At 34.0% G+C, this 21,473-nt stretch overlaps 1 protein-coding gene across 2 annotated transcripts; it reads left to right on the forward strand.

The window, feature by feature from the left end:
• Positions 1 to 42: 42 nt before the first annotated feature.
• On the forward strand, positions 43 to 1,608 carry LOC114170072 (uncharacterized). 2 transcript variants are annotated; one of them, XM_028055553.2, is made up of 2 exons: positions 43 to 352; positions 430 to 1,608. In XM_028055553.2, exons 1-2 carry the CDS (start codon positions 109 to 111, stop codon positions 1,341 to 1,343), a joined length of 1,158 nt encoding a protein of 385 aa, XP_027911354.2. In that variant the 5' UTR covers positions 43 to 108; the 3' UTR covers positions 1,344 to 1,608. The 2 variants fall into 2 exon arrangements, with proteins under 2 accessions (XP_027911354.2, XP_085524861.1); XM_085668735.1 differs by having other exon boundaries at positions 214 to 352; positions 450 to 1,608.
• The last annotated feature ends 19,865 nt before the right edge of the window (positions 1,609 to 21,473 follow it).

Raw genomic sequence — 21,473 nt, forward strand, 5'->3', positions numbered from 1 at the left:
AATTTTAATTTTTTAAATACTCACTCATTCTCTCTCTTAATTATTTTGTAGAGGTATATTTATTGTCCAAACAACTCTGGCTAAATATAAATACGATATAAATAATCAATGGTCTGCTTGGAAGGAAGAAAGAAAGAAATAAACCTCACTGATTACAGTGATCTCTCTACAGTCTTCTCTCCCTCATTTACACGCTTCCCTGTCTCTCTGACACTGAGAACGGAAAACGAGGAATCACTGGGAGTTTGTTTCAACCAAAATGACATCACACTATTTGATGCACCATCACCATTAACGTCAAATAAACCTTCGAAGATCCAAACCTCCCACTTTGTACTACCAAACTGTAACTGTATGCCACACACTCCTAGACTCCTGTCTCCTTTTTTGGGTCAATTAAGGATTTTTTTTTTCAATTTAATTTTGTAGGTATTTTCTGTGAATTGCAGAATCAAAGAATGGGAAAAACATCAAGCAGAGAATGGACGCGGATCTACCTCATCTACGGAATGGATCAGTGGCAAACCTTCGTCTTCCTTCTCTGTCAAGCCGTTCTCTTCTCGATTCTCTCAGTACTCTACCTTCACTACTTCAACCAAATCTCCAACCTTTTCGAGACCCTTCTCTCCATCGCCGCCGTACACCGCGGCGCCGCACGCTTCGCGGCAGGCTTCACCGGCTCCGTCACGGCTCTCTCCGCTCTCTGCCTTTTCTACGCGGCGGCCAACTTTTTCTACTCCGCCGTGCCTCTCCATTCTGAGATGGCTCAGCGCATGGTGGACACGGTCGAGGAGTGGTCCACGGTGCGCTTAGCGCTTGACCTCGGCTGCTGCGGCCGCGGCATTTTGCTGAATGCCATAGCCGCCCGCCTTAAAAAGGAAGGAGGTTCGGGTCGGGTGATTGGATTCAGCGGTCCGAATAAGGCCGGGTTAGCGGCGACGCTTCGGGCCGCTAAGTTAGAGGGAGTGGAGGAGTATGTGACATGCCGCACAGGCGACCCGACCAGACTGCCATTCTTGGATGGCAGCTTTAACGTTGTGGTGTCCGGGACGTTTTTGCACACGGTGGGGAGGGGACACGGGGCGGAGGTGGCTGCGGCGGAGAGGGGTAGGGCGATGGCGGAGGTGGTGAGGGTGTTGAAGGAGGGTGGCGTTGGAGTGGTGTGGGACCTTGTGCACGTGCCGGAGTACGTGCGGCGGTTGCAAGACATGAAAATGGAAGACATAAGAGTGAGCGAGCGCGTGACTGCGTTCATGGTTAGCAGCCACGTCGTGTCGTTCAGAAAACCCACTCAACACGTGCATGGCCCACCTGAGGTTAGGTTGGATTGGAGATTCTGCTGACGTGGATTTTCTCACAAACACTACTGATGTTCATATATACAAACAGAACAAAACCATTTCGTATTTTTGTCTGAGTTTTTCCTTTTTTTTGTTTTCTCTATAATTTTATCAAGGGGAAGAAAAATTACTACTTGGCTGGGGAGGCAAAGTCGCACCATGTAAATGAGTAAGGTTATATAATTTATATTATAGTTTATATACACTTAAACTTTAGTTTGTTGAGTGCAAACTTAGTTTACGAATAATAAGTTTCATAGTTTATATATTTAGATGTGTTTAAATTTAATTTTGCGTTTCAATTTCAGATTGTAACTTGAGAAGGAAGAAGCAAAAAAATCTTTTGGTATTGAACTGTCATTTAATTGTAAGTCAATGACGTTTCCCATTTACGTCTTAAAAATAATATTCCCTGAAAATCAAATTTCTTGGAATGGTTTTATCTTTGCATATAAATATTCTCATGCAGATGTGAACAATCTAACTTTCACTAATTAGAATAAAAAATTATAAAAAATTCATATTATTCTTATTAAATCAATTAGTGTAGTAAAAAGTAAATCTTTTAATAAAAATATTATATTGCTCTTTAATTTTTAGAAATCTTTATGTAAATATTCCTCGAAGTATCTCTTACCGATAAAAAAAAAGAAAAAAAAAACCTTAGTCATTCATAGGAATCGTAATTTACAAGAAGATTAGAAATCACGATTCCCATCTGTGAAAAAATTTCCCTCATGCCAAACCAATTGAAATGTTTAAATGTGCCATTTAAACTTAAACATAAGTAGAAAAAGGTCATAATTGATGGACTTAAAATAAGTATTCAAATCACTTAAACCTTGATTAATATTATTATTTCAAAAATATTTGTATCATTAAGCATAATTTTCAATAAATAATAATTTGAGGGTGACTAAGAAAAATATCTTCTTGTTACATAAAATAAAAATATTAAATAAACTATTATTCTTAATCAATATAGAAATTGTTAATTTTGTTTATAAATGAGTTGGGAAGTATTATAACATAAGGAGATAACTACCCAAGCATTTTTGTGTTTGTTAGTTGTATAAGAAAAATGTGATAAACAATATAATATAATATAATATAAAAAGGAATAGTAAGAGAGTAAAAAAAGCAATAAAAACAGTAACGTATATTATAATATTGGGAAGAAATTAAAAGAAAATTAAAAATTGGGACACAGAAGGAAAGGGATCACGTTGTCACAATCTAATTATTGCGTTTTCAAGTGTTGTGTCCATGTGAGCTTAAAGTTATGAATAAAGTTGAAAGGTAGTGCTAAGAATTGATGAAAAAGAAAAACAGTGACATGTGTTTGAAGACTCTACTACGTGCAATTCAATTTTGTGGATGCTGTGATTTGATATGAAAAACGTGGCAAGCTGCCCCTGAAGTGTTATTAAGGTTCGGAATGAATTGGTTATAGGTTACTATCAAAATGGTTACTGCTTATCAAATTAACTAACTGTAATAAATCATTTTAAAATATTAGGATTAAAATTAATTGTAAATGATAAGACCCATACATTTCCAATCAAAATATTCCTAATTTTATCTTTCTTTAATTATAACTTTTCACATTCAAAATCATTCGTTCAAAACAGGTGAATTACATCATTAACTTGGAATTATCAAAGGTGGAAAGTCTTGATCTTATTCTTAAAAGTCTCAAACTTATTGTGAAAATGCAATCTCAAAATTAATTATTTATGTTAGAAATTTAAAAAATGATAAAATTTATTTATTCATGAATATTGTTTATGCGTACCATTTTTTCCTTTCAAATTTAGAAAACTTTTATACTTTGTTAGCCATTGGGTCATATATATATATATATATATATATATATATATATATATATATATATATATATATATATATATAAAATAAATAATTAAATGTGTTAGAGTCATTATATTATTAATCAAAGTATTTAAGTGATTTAATTAATTAAATATGTGGCTATGAACTTACATATGATATATTAAATGTGTGTATACTAATAATATTCTAATTTGATGAATGAGTCAAATTAGGAATATTGAAATTAAGTAACTATCAGAAGTTATATAAAGGATTATGTTAGTGTTCCCATCAATGAGCACATTACATTACATATTATTCCTGCTTCGTTCTCTCCCTTTCCGTTAAGAGAGAATCTAAAGGGAACCTTCAGGTACTCTACTGTTGGAAAACCAGGTACCATCTTTCTTCATCTACGGTTCCCAATTATAAGGTACGCTTCCACATTCAATTCTTTAAAATATTGAGAACTGTTTAATTATTAAGAGAGTTTATTATTTTGATATTTTCATAAATCAACATACTTAATTGATTCGAGTTCTAATCTCACTTCTAAAGTATTCAGAGTTATTTTAACATATTTAAAGTTAATTATATAACTAAATATATTTTATATTTTCTATTTAAACGACTTGGATATATTAATACGACAACTAAATATTTTTTAAGAGATTTTAGATAACTCAATCAATTTTAAGTAATTAAATATATATTTTTTTTATCTTTTTCTAAAGGTCTAATAAGTCTATACTTACAGCACATCAATTTAGAAAGTACTTAATACTAAATTCTTAATTCGTTTAATTTTTATATAATCGTATTTTAATATTTTCTTTAAACTTTATTGACTCAGACATCGAAAAATATTTTACATATAAATCCTTCTTTAATTATCCCAATAATTCGACAACAAGACCTTAGAAAGAATAGTTCTTTTAATGACCTTATTTAAAACATCTACTATGATAAAAATTCATTAATATTTTTAATCATCTCAACTAAATCATTCTAATATCATAATTATAGTTTTTTCCCCCTTACCAATTGAATATGCTAATATGGTATTTGACTTGTGACAACAATTATACGATCTTTTGATGTATTGGATACGAATAAAGAGGCACATAAAAATTTATTAAAATAATGTAAATAAGTAAAAAAAAAAAAATTTATAGTATACAATATTTGTTTATGATATATTTTTTATTTAGGTTATACTTTGTCATTGAATGATTTTTTTGTGTGTGTCTTAATTAAGTATGGACAGTACATGGTTAGATCAAGTGTTTACTATTAGGTCAAAAGTTATAGCTACACAATACTACTACAGTTTTGACTTTTTAACTCGCTCTTTATGTCTCGGTTGTACAGCAAACGAGGCGTATAAACACGCGGTGACAATTTTGAAATTTTTCAACCTTTAATGCCTCGGTTATTTCAATACCCGAGGCAAAAACTTACATTATGCCTCGGTTCACTCAAACCCGAGGCCTAATGTCTGTCAATATTTTTAATTCTCCCGTCATTTTTAATTTTTCAATTAAACGAAAAGGGTTTTGTCTCGGTTGTTTAAGACCCGAGGCATAAACTTCACACTGCTTTGATTTTATTTGCACTGCAGGAAGGTGGAAAGTTTAGGTTAAATAAACCAAAATCAACCACAATCCTCGTCTTCCTCTCTGCACCGCATTCTTCCTCATTTTCTCTAACACTTCAAACTTTCTTTCTCTCCATCTCCAAAATAAAACCCAATCATTTCCAAAGTTTCAAACTTTCTTTCTCTCCAACATCTCAGATCCAACATCCAATCTCAAAGGTAAGATCTTTCAATGAGGGACGTTGCGGTAGCGTCGCTGGCCATCTAACGCGCCACCACCATTGCGCACACTGACGTCGTGGAGACATGGCGGAAGCAGAGGGACTTTGGTTCGCCGGTGCTGCTCGTCGCTGCACCACAGACGACAAACGCACACCGCCACACGCAGTGAGGGACTCTGGTTCGCCAGTGCTGCTCGTCGCCTCTGGTTCGCCTTCATTGTCGTCTCCGTTCGAAGTTCCGACGCCATCATCCTTCGTTCGAAGGATAGCGTTTTCGTCGAACAGGCATGAGGCGCAGAACAGTGAGGTGTTTGGGATTTATTTGGTGAGACCAGATGGGAGTGGGTTGCGGAGGGTGGAGGTGGCTAAAGGGGTGGAGGGTAAGAGGGAGAGGTTGAATCACGTGTGCTTCAGTGGCGACGGAGAGTGGCTGTTGTTCACGGCGAACTTGGGTGGCGTGACCGCGGAGCCGATTGGGTTGCCGAACCAGTTTCAGCCGTATGGTGGTCGGGAAGATGAAGATGAGATAATGGTGAAAAAAGGGTTCTAAAATGGCCACTGTTTTTGTGCTTTGGGTGCGTGAGTGTTTATGTGTAATAGACATTGAATCTGATAATGGAACTCAGGCAGAAAGGCTGGGTTGTTTTAATTTTTTTTTATTTTTAATGTCTATATTAGGCCTCGGTTATTCTAGAACCGAGGCAGTAATGAATGAATATGCCTCAGGTGTAAACCGAGGCAGAAAGGTAACATTTTTTACCTCGGCAATATATACCTCGGGTCTTAAACCGGGGCCAAAAGACTAAAATAACCGCGACAGAAACTCTTTCTTGCACTAGTGCAACTATTTTTATTTAAGGGTGTAACATAAGTCCAAGCGCCACAATTTGATTGTGACTCGACCCATTTAGTCTCTGTCACTGGACAATTGATACCACCTATAACAATCTCTCTCTCAACAATTGTCCTACTAGGAATCTCACTTGTGATCTGACCCACTTGGCTTCTGCCACGGGACAATTGTACAACCTGCAACAATTTCTCCCTTAGTAATTATCCACCAAAAATTAAACTGGTGACCTTAACTCTGATACCAATTGATATAAAAATCCCAATAATCACTTTATTAATAGATAAATAAAATAAACACAATAAAATACTTCCTAACATAAATAACCAAGACAATTTTTTGTTTTGATTTTAGTTTTTAATTTCTCTTTATTAAGTGATATCATATATAATAATGTTGATTGTCGGTACGTAGCACATGGTGCATGTGGTCGTGCCTCTCTTAGATGGGCCATGTGTTGAGAAATTAATCAACTACAATTGTTTCAGATAACCAATGTGATTAAAATTGGTCTTTGTAAGACCTATTCTTGGATGAGTGATAAAATTGTAGTTCAAAATATGTGACCGTATGATCTTTTACAAGATACGAACAAATATCATTTTCTTTGTTTGGAGATAAAATTTGTTAGAGTACTCTAGAGCAAACAGTCTGTGATCTATTCTATAGTTTTTGATAAAGGTTATGTAACTACCAAATAAAAAATTGTTCACGACACATTGACAAAGAATTTTCAATTAAAATTTACTTTATTAAATATAATCGTTTACATTTTTATAAAAAGAAAAAACACACTTTTTATTTACCATAATTGTTTATTTAAATCTTGTAGCTTGTAGTACATCTTTGTCTTTATTGTCCATCGCATCCTAATTGTTTAAATGTTATTTTGATGTGTATTTTCTCCATTTTTTATTCTATAAAATACAAAAAGAATGTTATTAAAAAGTTATTTTCCAGATTTAATATAATATTTTGTGGAAAAGCATATATTCCTGCATATTGGAAAACTAAAGAAAATTTTTAAAATTGAAATTTTTTTAAAAGATTGTTTCTTTTAAAGAAGGATCTTTAAAGATGAAAAAATTAGTCCATGTATGACCTCAACAAGAAGACAAGTTTTTTAACTAAATCATTCTTCCTATAGCACCTTTGTTTGCTTTCAAATAATTTTTTTAAATAACTCAAAAGACACTGTTTAAAATTTGGTTGTTTAAAAAATTTACTTTCTTCTTTTTCTATTTCTTTATCTAGACTATGGTTATTCACATCCTTCTCATTCTTCTTTGTATTATTTTCTTCTCTTCTCAATTCTCCACACTCATTTTCAATCTCATTTTCTTCTTTTTGCACAACTTTTTCTTGTTCATGCTCACTCTCAATATTTTATTCTTCTTTTTTCTCTCCTTCTAACTCTCATCTCACCTTCTTTATCTCTCAAGTTGTCTTCAATTCCTTTTCTTATCACTATGCCTTGTTTGACAGTGATGGGCTTGCATTGATCCTTATGATTGACCCTTGTATTGTTTGAGATTTGAGCTTCTTATTGATTTGTGAGTTGCTTTGCAATCTGTCCAATCCACACTTCAAGGTTTATTGTGTATGCCTCAGTGTTCGTTTCATTAGAAATTTATATTTGTATGAACTAAGTCAAAGCATCTTCAATCTTGGAAACTGTGTCATGTTGCTTATTATGTTGTCCTTGATAGGGCATATGTGCATACTGCCTATTGGATGTTCCTCATTCTTACCTCCACTAGAATGTTGATTTTGATTTTGATTTTGATTTGATCTTAATTGTTGGAATAATGGTTTGTTCTTCTATTGTGTTAATGTAGTTCACCTCCTCCTCTTTTCAAGTCTCTAATGTAGAACATTAATCATTTTGGTGTTTTCCAAAGCAAAAATCACATCTCATCACTTATTGCATTAAGCCAAGAGGTTGTGGCTTAAGCTGCAATTTCTTCATTTGCTTCTTCAGTTCTTTCATTTGTTGTGAGATTATTTTATTTTGGACAAAATGGCATCCTGTGTTCCCAGCTCCAAAATTCTTCTTCTGGAAGGTTGACTTATGTCCTATGATGCATGGATACAATATGAGTATCAAATACATGTCGTATACGATGATTCGTCCTACTTTACAAAATATAGGATACAAACATTTCCGATACAACAATTTATTTTATATTAAAAAAAATACACGATGTTATTATAATTTGTTTTAAATCATATTAAAACAGAGAAATTAGTAATGAATATTATCTAAATAGAATATGCTAAATACATTAAACTCGATATATAAATTAAAACTAATAAATTATACTTTTAAATAGTTTAATAAATAAAATTATAAATCACTATACGTTGTCTATTGTCTAAAAATAAATACTCTATATTTTAAATTTATTTTTATGTTAGATGGTTAATATTAAAGAAAGAAGAAGTGTTAAATTTTTTTTTAATAAATTAAAGAAAACCTGATAAATAAATTAAAAATAATATTTAAAAATATACTTTTTTTATGTGGGTTGTTAATATTGGAGTTGTAAGTGTTGAAGATAATAATGTTAAAAAAATAAAAGAAAAATCCTTTAATAAATTAAAGTTTGGATGAACAAAATAAAGTGTTGTACAAAATAATTATATGAATCAACGAAATTTAATTGGTGAAGCATAAATGTCTAGATAAAACGAATTTTAATGAACTAAGACGTATTTGTGTCGGTTACGTCCTCGACACGGATACACATGCTTTATCTACATGTTCGTGCTCCAGTACTTATGTTATATTGAACTTGTTGGTCATTAGTAGTTATTGATTCAATAATCACAATGGCTTCTTTAGTATTTTTTAACATCATTATTTCTCTTGTAGAGGCATCCAATAACATTTTGGTTTAGGGCATGAGTCCATCGTAAAATATGTTACGTTGTGCTATGTCATTAAATCCATGGTTTGGGCATTTCTTTAATAATGCCTCATATCTTTCCCATGCTTCAAAAAAGTGCTCACAATAGCTCCTTGAGAGAAGGTGGTTATGGCAACTTTTGCATTGATATATTTGGAAGGAGGGAATAATCCCTCTACGAACTTTTTCCCTACATCTTCCCAATTGGTTAAGCTTTGAATTGGGTGAGATTGTAGCCATGTTTTGGCATTACCTATGAGTGAAAAAGGGAATAGTCTGAGGTAAACAACATCTTCATCATCAGAATTAGTTCCAAGAGTTCCACACAACTTATAGAACGTGACAAGATGATTAAAGGGGTCTTCTTGCTCCAAACTAGAAAATTGATTTGTTGTGATTAATGAGAGTAATGCAAGCTTCATTTCTATACCATTAGGAGGCTTGACTATGCTTGAGAAATAATGAGGTCCCTACTATATGTGTAATCACCTAACAACCTCCTTTGGTTATTTTTTGCAGCCATTTGGTCTGGTGTATGAGAATCCATACTAGAGTTTGAATTAGCCACCTCTGCTTATTGTTGTTACTGTCTTTTCACGAGTTGCTTATGTTTTTTTGTTTTTGCTATTGTTTCTCCTACTTGTCCTTTCAATTTCAGGATCAAAGAGTAGACCTTGTTTTTGTTTTCTTCTTTGCATACAAAAAACCTTCGAGCAATAGTGAGCAATAAAATTATGCAATAACAAAATCTATCAAACAGAATAATTTTATATAGTTTATACAGTAATCAAACTAGTTGTAAACAATGGTTTTCTTAACACAAATCCACGACAACCACATAAAAAAACTTGTTGATGCTCCAATGTAATCAATTTTTCCAACAAGTATACTCGGTAGTTCGTATCATCTAAAAGTAGGAGGAAAATCAGTTGGACCACAACTTGGAACCAATTTCCACTCAATCTCAAGCTAGTGAAATAAGATGAGTGGTAAGTTCATCCAACAACAAGTATAAACTAATTCACAAACATGTAATAAAAACATACCTTGATAAATGTAACAATACCAATACAAGAGTGTTCCAAAGAGTTACATCTTTGCTTCAACACTTAAACAAATTTAGCTCCTCATAATAGATGAAGAGAATAAAATATATTCAAGAATCATCCTTCTTATGCCCTTTAATAATGTTCACTAAGTATAGAGGTAAGTGATTACAAAAAGCTCTCAAAGAGTCTCTCTATAGAACCCCTAAAAAAGTCTGTCAAAACAGGGGTACAACTTTGTTTCATTAATTGTCTAGGGCAATGCTCAACAATGCACTTGTGGCTCTAGTTGCAGAGGTTTCCTTCCTAGTTGAGTTTCCTTTGTGGCTCAAGCCTCATGCTTTGGTGTTGTGGCTCGAGATAACTTCCTAGAGAAGGGGTCTTCAAGGCTTAGCCTCAGGTTCAGTGCTTGAGGTTTTCCTTTGTAATGAGTTCGCTTTTGTGGCTCAAGCCTTGGCTTTGCCACTTAGACCCACCAGTGTCATTTTTTGCCCAAAATTGCTTGAAATTCATTTAATTTATTTATTTTTCCACTTTGACTCTCTGTTGATATCGGGAACTACAAAACAAGTTAAACTGGGGTGATTTGTTGAGAAATTCAACAAAATCAAAACATGACAAGCTCCAAATTCATCTCAAAATTATCTCATATTGGGCACTTATCACTATGTTTCGAAATGGGTGGAATCCAAAGCCATCAGGACTAATGATGCTCGAGTTTTTGTAGATTTTGTTATATCTAATATATTTTGCAGCTTTAGAGTACCCGAAGCTATTGTTAGTGATTAGGGCACCCATTTTTGCTATAGATCCATGCTGGCTTTGTTTAAGAAGTATCAGGATGTTCACAAGATTTCTATCCCTACTAGCCTGAAACTAACAAGCAAGATGAGATTTTAAGCAAAAAGGTAAAAAAGATATTGGAGAAGATTGTGCAGCCCAACAAGAAGGATTTAAGCAACATATTAGAGGACGCTCTTTGGGCACATATGATTGATTACAAGGCACCTATAGGGAATCGAGCCTACTTGGTTGTGAAGTCCTACAACTTCTCTCTTGACCAGACTGGGAGGAAAGGAAGCTGCAATTGAATGAATTAGATGAGATCCGACTCAAAGCCTATGAGAAGTTCAAGTTCTACAAGGAGAAGACCAAGAAATTCCATGACAACTTCATAGCTAGAAAGGAGTTTGTGGTTGGACAAAAAATGTTGTTATATAACTGTAGGATTTGTATCGTAGGTGGTAAGCTCTAGCCTAAGTGGATTGACTCTTTAGTTATGACTAATGTTTTTCCATATGGTGCAGTTAAAATCAAAAGTGAGTCTACATATAAGAGCTTCAAAGTTAATGGGCACCATCTGAAGTCATTCCTTAGCAATCCTTCTTTGGTGGATACGGTCGTCGAGGGTATTTCTCTACTTGACCTTGATTCTCTCCCACCATGACTTAGGGAGTTTTCTCTACCTTTCCTTACTTTCATTGAACTTTTCCAATTCCATTTGTTGATTTGAATGCTTGATCTTGTGTTTGTGCCACATTGGGACAATGTGTAGTTTAAGTTTGAGGGGAGGTTTACATGTTTTCTTTGTTTTAGATTTATGTTTTTTGTACCATTTTTACATGTTTTTCTTTAATTTTTAGGTTTTGTTCAATTTGAGGGCACTTTTGCTTGATATTTCATGGATTGAATTCCTTGTGTTCTTTGCATGTCAAGTTCATTTTGAGGTTTCAGAGGTTGAGTTGAAAGTGATACGTGTACCTATGTGAGGTTTTGAGACATTCTATGTTCTTTCTTGTGTGTTATGCCTCTTGATTGCTTGCATTGTGGCCTTAGCTTGATTCTTTGTATGCTTCTTGATTCATATGTATGTTTAAAGATGATTCAATTATTTTTGTTCTTTTGAGCCTCTAACCAAATGATCCTAACTTTAATTGATCCCTTTGATAACCCTTTTTGTAAGACCCATGAAAATAAAATAAAAAATATTTATTTAATATAAATGCAACTAAAGTGATCTTTATGATAATTAATGTAGAGAATTATGAAAAGGAGCAATGGTAGCTCAAGTGATTGAGTGTGTTGGGTGGTGTTGAGAGGCCTTAGGTTCAAATCCTGTGTATGCCATTATTGTGATGTTTTAATTATTTAATTTGTTTTGTAGGTATACATGGACACGTGGCACAATGTCATAATTATGTGTGCATGATATGCTAATAACCATGTAATGGCATAATGGTAATTGGGTGGATGAGAGTTTGAACCTTGGTAAGCGCAAAATAGTGCTTTTTATTTTTTTATCATTTGCCATATTGGTATAGGATCAAGAAACCCTAGTCGTCTTCAGAGAAGCTAGAGAGGTAAGGATCATGGCAATTGATGAGCTAAAACCACCATATAATTGCAATTGAATGACACTTAATCATTATTTTGGTTTTGCAAATTAATGTAGTAATTACTAGGGTGAAAGCTTAATGAGAGAGTAAAGGTAGTGTATGAGGGAAGTAATTTCGTGTAGTTGGCTAAGAAGGTTTTCCAGAACACCAAAATGGAACCAAAAGGAAGAGTTGGAAGGGAGAAAGCGCACTCAAGTGTAGGAGAAAAGAGCTAAGGTAATTTCAGTGCAAGAAGGAACTCTAGGAGTACTTGTGGAGAGGGAATACCAGGTTAGGGGAGCTGCAATTTGTGATTTCATTTTTATTCGAGTGATTGCATGATGTATTGGATGTATATGTGTTTTTTTTCCTTTGTCAATTCTGGATTTGTATGTTTATGAATTTTTCCATAAACTGCCTAGCGGAATTGAAGGTCCGCCAGGCGACGCATGTGCAACCCATTTTTTGGGTTTTTCCTTGAACTGCCTAGCGACAGTGATGATCCGCTAGGCAACACGAGCACAATGGGACATTTTTTAGCGTTGGGTGGATGTCTTGTGGCACTTTTGGGGGGTTTACTATGAAATTATATAATTTTGGGGGATGTGTAATGTTATAAATGATGAAAATACTTTGTTTAATGATATTTTGATAAATTGATGGGTGCACGAACTCGAAAGTTAATATTTGTGCACAGAATGAATGGGAACATAATGTCACGTGCTAAATGATTGTGATTTCATGCTTGGTTGTAATTATTGAATATGTATGGAGGTTGAACATGATTGAATGAGTATTTCATGCAACAAGATGTTTGGGGTCGAGTAATTGGGGATTTAGGAGTTACTACAGATGGAAAAATCTGGGATTTTCCCAGAATCGTGATGCACCGCCTGATGGCATATAGGCATCGTCAGGCGACGACCAGTGCGCAACAACACTAGTTTCTTTTTTTTGCGTGTTGCGATGGTTGCGTGTGGAGTCTCAATCAGAGGCCATCTTGTTTTAAGGCATGTGGAATTATTGTAAAATGAACAAATTTCTATTGTGGGATTCATATGTATGAACTTATGGCCATGTGACAAGGTTAAAGTTGGATTGGTATGCAGGATGGGGTTCAGGGGAATTTTACAACTACTGTTTGGGTTATTTTATAAATTTCATGAGTTGGGTGCATATTGGATTCTGATTTTGAGTTCCTTATAACATGAATGGTTCTTATTAAATCAAGTATTGACATTGTATAAATATATGAATCCTTGTGTAAAAATATATATGCTTGATTCTTATGACTTGTGGAATGTACATTGAGTTTTGGTAGATGTATAAGTATGTTTTTTGTGTTTTGGATTGTGTGTGAGGTGTGTAGGTTCATTAGAACCTGCTCCGGAGTGCCAAAAACCATTAGCATTGATGCTATTGGTATGGCGCAAGATAAGCCGTCAGACGATAGTAGGTGCAGGGAAGCTTTGGGAGAACACAACGCTAGGCGACACAGGTGACCCGTCAGACGGTTGCGTGGAATTTTTGGGTCTGGACCAACTCCAGGGTGTTGGCGCCTAATAACACAGGGTCCTTCGCCAAGCGGTCTGCACTAATTTTGCCTAGCGGTGTTAGAGTTGCACCAGGCGATACCGCGTGTAATGATAAGTTGTGTTGGAAGATTTTACACAACTTTGGATGAAAGTTGTACCCTGATGGTAATTGTAATTCCAATGTGAGCGTACAGGTTGTGACTCGTACGGATTGGTTTCACAAGATTGCCCTTCATGCTAGTGGTCAGTGAGGTTGGTAGTCTCATGATTAATATAAATGGTGGTTCATATTGGGGAGCTCCACTCAGTGTTGCAAATTGTAGTCCATAACCGGATAATTCTCGCGTGTGATCTATAGGTGGTGGCCGGTAGATGGTGGAACCACGAGTTGGAGCTTGTGGTAGCAAGAGTCATCTTAAGGATATCATCAGAGTGTGTAGAATCGGGATGCACACAATGGTGACTGTGATTTCTAGTGCATGATGGTGGAGGTCCTCAAAAAGGGTTTGAGTTAATTTTAAATGCTTTTGATGATGGCTTTAGGGATGGAGACTTTTTGAGGTCATTCCTTGAGTTATAGCTTAGAAAAAAGGGTAAACATGTGGCGACCCCGGGTAATGGTCTGGTGGTATTGGAAATCCAGTGTGAGTATACGAGTTGTGGCTCATATTGGTTGACTCCACTTGATTTACACTCACGGGTAATGGCTTGTGATGTGGGGAATCTTATGTTGAGAATATGAATTGTGGTTTGTATTGGGGAACTCCACTTGGCGTTGTAGATGATAGTTCATAACATGATATTTCGACACATGTGATCTACGAGTTGTGGCTCGTAGTGGTGGAATCACGAGTGGTGGCTCGTGGCAGCAAGTGTTAACTTAAAGTCATCATCAAAGTGTGTAGAAGTTGGATGAACATGGTGGTTGGCCATGATTGCGAGTGCATAAAGAATGATTCTCAAGAGAAGCTCTGGAATCTATGATTTTGCTTTAGGTTAGGGTTTTTATAATTTTTATGTGTATGTTTAATTATATTAAGCTCACTCTATCTGTTTGTGTTTGATGATGATCGTGTAACTTATTACAGGGATCAAATAATGTTGCAAGTGGTTGGTGATGCGTAGAGCCGAAATAGGGCTAGTATGGGGAATATATATATATATATATATATATATAAGATTTTATCACATTTTTATGTATTTCAGATACTATGGCTTTTATGATTTGGAAATTTGGAAACATTGATGTTTGAGTTTGAATTTTGAACTATGGCGCATTTAATAAATTTAAAATTTTCCCATGCTTTGGGAAAGAGGTTTTATTAAATTGCTTATTTATTTTTACATTTTTTTATTTTATTTAAATTAGTAATATTCGGTCAGGATGCCTCATCTTTGAGCATGTGTGCCCTACTTCATTGTCTTATAGCTCATTACAAGCCCTTAGCTAGAAAAACCATCATTCACCTTCTCTTTGGAAATGTTGGAGCTTTGGAAATGTTTTGGGAATTGGTTCTCAATTAAGTGTGAGGGTGTGTGCATATCCGTGTTGGTTCTTGGGTCCTCTTTTGTGTATATATGAGTGACTTTGGAAGTTGTTTCATCACTTAAAAATAAAATAAAAATAAAAAATGAAGAGAGAAAAAGAGTTTGGATTTGGACATTGTGTGAGAATTGAAATTGGAAGTGTAGGAGTTTGAAATTGCTTTCATGCTTAACTTTGACTTATTCGCCATTGCTCTTATATTTTCTTTGGTTCTTAGCTACTTGTCTATACATTCCACACCTTGTCCTTAGTCCCATTACAACCTTCAAAAGTCGTTTTGATCTTTACGTGCATGTGTTTTGGTTATTGACTTTAGAGGCTTGGCAAGTCTATCTGATATAATACACCTATTCACAATGTAATACACCTATTTCACAATTTAATTGGGATACTAAGGGAATGAGACATCAATACAAATGTGAATAAAGGCACATGTATAAGAAAGTTCACCAGTGCAGTAAGGGCTTTTTGCCCCGGTTATTTTCCTCATTTTGTCTCGGGTTTGGAACCGAGGCATATTGGGGTGAGGCTAAAAGGTATCTCTTTTGGCCTCGGTTGTTACCCGAAGCCATAAAGTCCCTTTTATGCCTCGGTTCTAAATGAACCGGAGCCATAGGTAAAAATATTTTTTTTAATTAAATTTTTCGCGAGACATGTCCCTCTGCACGTTCTTGATGATAGGTTTAACAGACCTTCGCGTCACCACCGTCATCTGCCTCGTTCTCCTTCTCTTCTACCTCCTCCTCCGCCTCCTCCTCCTCTTCCTCTTCGCCGGAAAAATTTGTCACCGATCGTCGAACCGCAAGAGCTTCCCTGCAATACAACATCACACCGAATCAGAACCCCCATCCCAGCACAAAGCTCTCACATTTCATCTTCCCCAATCGTTCACACCCAAGAACAAATCAGAAATAGAGAAACAGAGAGTCGGAGTCTCGAACAGGAGCGGTCGTTGTCGCGGCGGCCGGAGGGCTGGTTTCCTTGGTGCTCGTGGACCCAGTCTCGGTGGCTGGCGTGGTGGCAGCGAGTCGCAGGACCTAGGACGTTTCTCTCGTGCGGAAGAAGAGAGTTAGGGTTTGGAGACGAATGCGCGCCGGCGTGAATTGTTGACGTAGTCCCCGTCAGGCAGGGCCGCTCAGCCGTGAGAGGGATTAGGGTTTGCGTTGCGTTGTCAACCGTGAAGACTGTAGCAGCGGCGGTTCCGAGGGTGGCGGAGACTCTGCGTCGTCTGATGACTGCTGCGACGAGGATTCGTTAGCCATTTCTGATTCTCTATTAAATCTGAAGTTGATGATACTCAGAAATGGCAAAAAAACAAAAAGTTTCAGAGGTTGCATTTGAGAGTGCGCGCAGAGGGGAAGAGTGAGGAGAGTGTTCATTTTGAATAGGGTGAGGGTCAGTGTTATCGCTCGCAGAGAGAGATGGAGCAGCGGCGCGCGAGGAAGAAGTAGAGGAGTTCGTGCCCTAATTAAACTATATGGCCTCGGTTCAATTAATAACCGAGGCATATAGCCTTATTTGGTCCCGGTTCAGTGTCACCCGAGGCCAAAGACCTAACCGCTAGTGGCATTTTTGAAATTTCTAGCCACCTTTTTTGCTTCGGGTCTATTCAACCGAAGCATATAAGGACCTTTTGGCACCGGTTTTATTTGAACCGAAGCCTATAACCCCTTTTGGCTTCGGGCTTTTCTTGAACCGAGGCATAAAAGTTACCTGGAATTGCAAAAATGCCACCGCGCCGTTATATGCTTCGGTTCTTTACCAACCGAGACCTATAAGGCGAGGTAAAAAAACTGGGAAAAAAAAATATAAAAAAATATATGTTGCACACTCAACTAATAGGGTCGACTCTCGAATGTCCCTAGTGGAGTCACCATCTGTCGCAACCTTGGAAAGTATTGCGACGGGATGGAGAACTTAAAAAACATCATTCTAAATTATAAATTTAATAAAAGGGAGTTGCCACTGTAGTTTTGGGAAGGGAAACTATGGAAAACCTAAAATACAATGGTCTACAAAATCGAAACAGGTTCGAGAATCGATTACGTGTGGGAAAGATATTAACACCCCACATGTCCATCCTAAGATGATTCCTTTTAATTAAGTGTGTAATGTAATTTTAAAATACTTCTTTTTCCCCAAAAGTCAAAGGAAACAGGCAAATGTGAAGTAAAGAAAATATGTTTTTTTTTATTTGAGCCTCACAAGGTGTTTAACCTTACTCCTACGTATTTTCATGAAAATGAGAAATCAGGATTACTAACACTTTAATTTGATTAATATCTTTTCATTTAATTTTAAATTTTAATATATCTATATTATTTATCAAGTGAATCTGAGACTCAACATGACAAAAAAGTACTATCAAACAAGTTCAAGAATAGACATGATAATTAAAAATTTATAATTATAAAATATTTAATTATTAAGTAAATCCGAGACTTAACATGATAATCAAATTTATTTATGAAAATGAGAATTATAATTATCAAGTAAGTTTGAGACTTAACATGATAATCAATAATCCCTAATATAAAAAAAATCATTTAAAAGAGAAAATGAATTTATATGTAAAAACATAAAACCGAATAAAACATAAAGGAGTGTGTGATAGCTAAAACATGGGTGCAGGCAGCATAAATTTCTAATTAACAATGTGATGGGGGTGTAAGCACGTACGATTAGAGATGGCAAATAAACTCGTCCCCATGGGTATTGCCCGAACTCGTCCCCGTTTTGACGGGGAATCCCCGCATTGACTGGGTATGGGTATGGGTATGGGGAATCCCCAACTTTTTCAATTGGGTATGGGGATGTACATATCCCCGCCATAATACTCGTCCCCGTTTAAATTATTAAAATATTCACAATTAATTAAGTAACCATATATATATATATATATATATATATATATTATTTTTTATTTCTTCTAATTATTTGGTTTGTCATGAAACTCATTCGCATCTCAATTATATTTTTTATCTTATCAAAACCTTTATGTAATTATGTTTAAAAGATGTATGTCAATTAAAATTTTATGTCTCACATTTGAATATTTCTATTATTTTTTAATGTTTTTATTTATTGTATATTTCCCTTTCACATGAGAATGTTTAATACTCTCAATTTAAGTATTTAATAGCACAAACCTTTCATTTATTAGGTGATATAAAAAAAAATCCTTTACTTATTATTATTAGTTTTTGTTTCATTTGAAGAACTCTTTTGTTTCACTAAAACCATTTTTGTTATTTCTCAAGCATTGAGTATATATGTTGATATTTGAAAAGTTTTCTTAGATCTCTAATATATTTTTCAACTTATCATACCCTTAATTATACATTTATTTTTCTTTGTGCGATTTCTTTCAATAGTCTCTCAAATTATTTGTAAACATTTGTTAAATTTTTAATATTTTTATTTGTTGTTTATTTTCATTATGTAGAATACTCTTTTGATATATTTTATCTAATTATTTTTTATTTTCTAACTCATTATCAATCATACTGTCATTTTTTCACTATAATTGTATAAATAACTTTTATTTACTACAATATAAAAATTTAATGTAATTGTCATGAATATTTTTTTATCATCATCCAAAATAATTGAAGTTCAAAAGATACAAGATCTGTGATAAAAATTTTATTATTATAATTATTATTTGTTTTTTGTATCATTTTGATCAAGTAATGTATTATAACTTTGATTAGTGTATTAAAAAAAGATTCATTAGAATTTAAAAGATTGAAGTAAACAAACATTTAAAATATATTTTAATTTGAATATTTTTTTTCTTTATATTTTTTTTTAAAATATTTATAAATTTTATCAACTATGTTTCATTAATATTTGCAAATTTAATAATTGTTTTGGTCCTCATGAAATTTTATTTGGTATTATAATCTAAAATGTAAACAATTATAATTTATTTTAAAGTATTTAATATTAAATAAACAACCATCATTCTAATATTGAATATTTGATAATATTATGTTTCCTTTACCATAATTTTTTATTATTTTATAAAAATTAATTAAAATTAATATTGAAGTAGTAAGAAAATAGGTATGGGTATGAGATTATACCTGTTACCTAGTGGGGATAGGGATAGGACAAAAGGTTGATATCCGTTGGGTTTGAGTATGAAAATGATGATAAATTTTTTTTACGGAAATGAAAATGGGATAGCGAAACCCGTGTCCGTCCCGCTGTGTTGCCATCCCTACTTACGATGGGTAGAAAGGGTAAATGAATAGGGGTGCATTGTATAAAATATAGGGTGCCCAAAGTAATCTAATAATATCAATCCAGAGGTTGCAAATATCAAACAATGGGAATTCGAAAAAACAAAGAAACAAAATGAAATGGATTTAAGATAAAACCAAACAACGATTTTTAGAACAACTAAAAATATCATGGCCTCACTAATCATATACCCCAAGCAAGTAATCAAGACATTACACATCAATAAACCTTTGTTCCGAGAAAGCTGAACACTTGAACCTCAATCTGTGAGTCCCTGTTTCAATTTAAATGCACTAATTCCAACCTCATTTAATAATCAATAATTTATCATTCATATTATTGAACTCTAAATCAATCCATTCCACCATCGTGATTCAACCAGAAACTTGACATTTAAATGAATCCAAATCAAGAGAAATCATCAAAGATTTAATCATTTCTATAACTTCAACCACTCCATCTCAGAATTAACGGTAAGTAAAATGTGAGCAACTAAAAATCGAACAAAGTTTCACTGTACTCCTTATTCAAACATCCAAGAATGCGAACGTTTTACTAAACCGCACTAAAAATCACATTGCAAATAGAGAGTCCAGAGACGAATGGAAAGCACAAAACTATCCAAAAACAATGCCAAACGAAGCCAGTTCCAGAATAATTATCAGGTTATGCAACTTCATCAATTCCATCTCAAAACCAATTCCTTCTCATTACCAACAACATCATCAATTTCATCATATATTTTCTTTTTCTATTGGTTGCTTAGTCTTCGAGTTGCCAATAATATTTTCTCTGCGAGGCTTGGGGATGTGTTAGGTTTACAGAGAAAGTTTCAATGAGAAGATACACTCTCCCTCTAGCTAAAGCATTTCCAATCACGAGTATCCTTTCTCGTACCGCTAGGTTCATAGAGGGGTTTCATTGGGGAGATACAACATCAATGAGTCTTGAGTCCAACTACATAAGACATTGACAACACTCTTAACCTAAAACCTTAAGGCAATAGATTTATGGGTCTTCATCCTTATATGGTGCTCCACTCCTGTGATGCTCCGACACGGTGGTTGGACGGCACTTCCCGCTCCCGAAGCGGACACAGACGCTGAGGCGTGGCGGACACCTGCACTTTACGCCCTTTTCTTTTAATGTCACTATAATATTTTATTTGATTGTTCTTTATTACTCAAATATTTTATTTGATTTTTTCTTTGTTACTCAAATATTTTATTTGATTGGTATGATATTTTTTTCTCTGTTTTTTAGAGAATAAAGGGAAATCTAACAAATTTAAAATAAAAAAGAAAATAAAAAGAATAAAAATAATCTTTTATACCTTCTATTAAAATAAATTTAAAAAATTTAAAATAAAAAGGGAAATAAAAAATTAAAAATAATCTTTCATACCTTCTATTAAAATAAATCCAAAAAATTTAAAATAAAAAGGAAAATAAAAAATAAAAAATAATCTTTCATATCTTCTATTAAAATAAATCCAAAAAATTTAAAATAAAAAGGGAAATAAAAAAATAAAAAATAATCTTTCATACATTCTATTAAAATAAACCCAAAAAAAATTAAAATAAAAATGGAAATAAAAGGATAAAAAATAATCTTCCATACATTTTATTAAAATAAACCTAAAAAAATTAAAATTAAAATGGAAATAAAAGGATAAAAATAATCTTTTATACCTTCTATTAAAATAAATCCAAAAAAATTTAAATAATAATGGAAATAAAAAGATAAAAAATAATCTTCCATACCTCCTATTAAAATAAAATAAAATAAAGATGATAAACAAAAATAAATTATTCTAGATTGGGAGCTCTTGAGTTGAGGATAAATTATTCTATAAATTAGAGTAAAATGAGATGTTATAATCACAAGTAACAAAAACAAAAGAAAGAATCGAGATTGGGAGTTCTTGAGTTGAGAGGAAATACAATTAGAAAACTTGTTAGCAATTGCAGAACAAA

Source organism: Vigna unguiculata, chromosome 11 (assembly GCF_037176805.1).
Source record: "Vigna unguiculata cultivar grain cowpea cultivar isolate G323 ecotype 2 chromosome 11, ASM3717680v1, whole genome shotgun sequence".
In the NCBI taxonomy this organism is placed as follows: domain Eukaryota; kingdom Viridiplantae; phylum Streptophyta; class Magnoliopsida; order Fabales; family Fabaceae; genus Vigna; species Vigna unguiculata.

What these genes read in the sequence shown, in the direction of transcription:
- LOC114170072 (XM_028055553.2), top strand. Translation starts at nt 109, where the DNA reads ATGGTCTGCTTGGAAGGAAGAAAGAAAGAAATAAACCTCACTGATTAC. An exon ending in TGTACTACCAAACTGTAACT is followed by an intron (nt 353 to 429) that starts GTATGCCACACA and finishes TTAATTTTGTAG; the next exon opens with GTATTTTCTGTGAATTGCAG.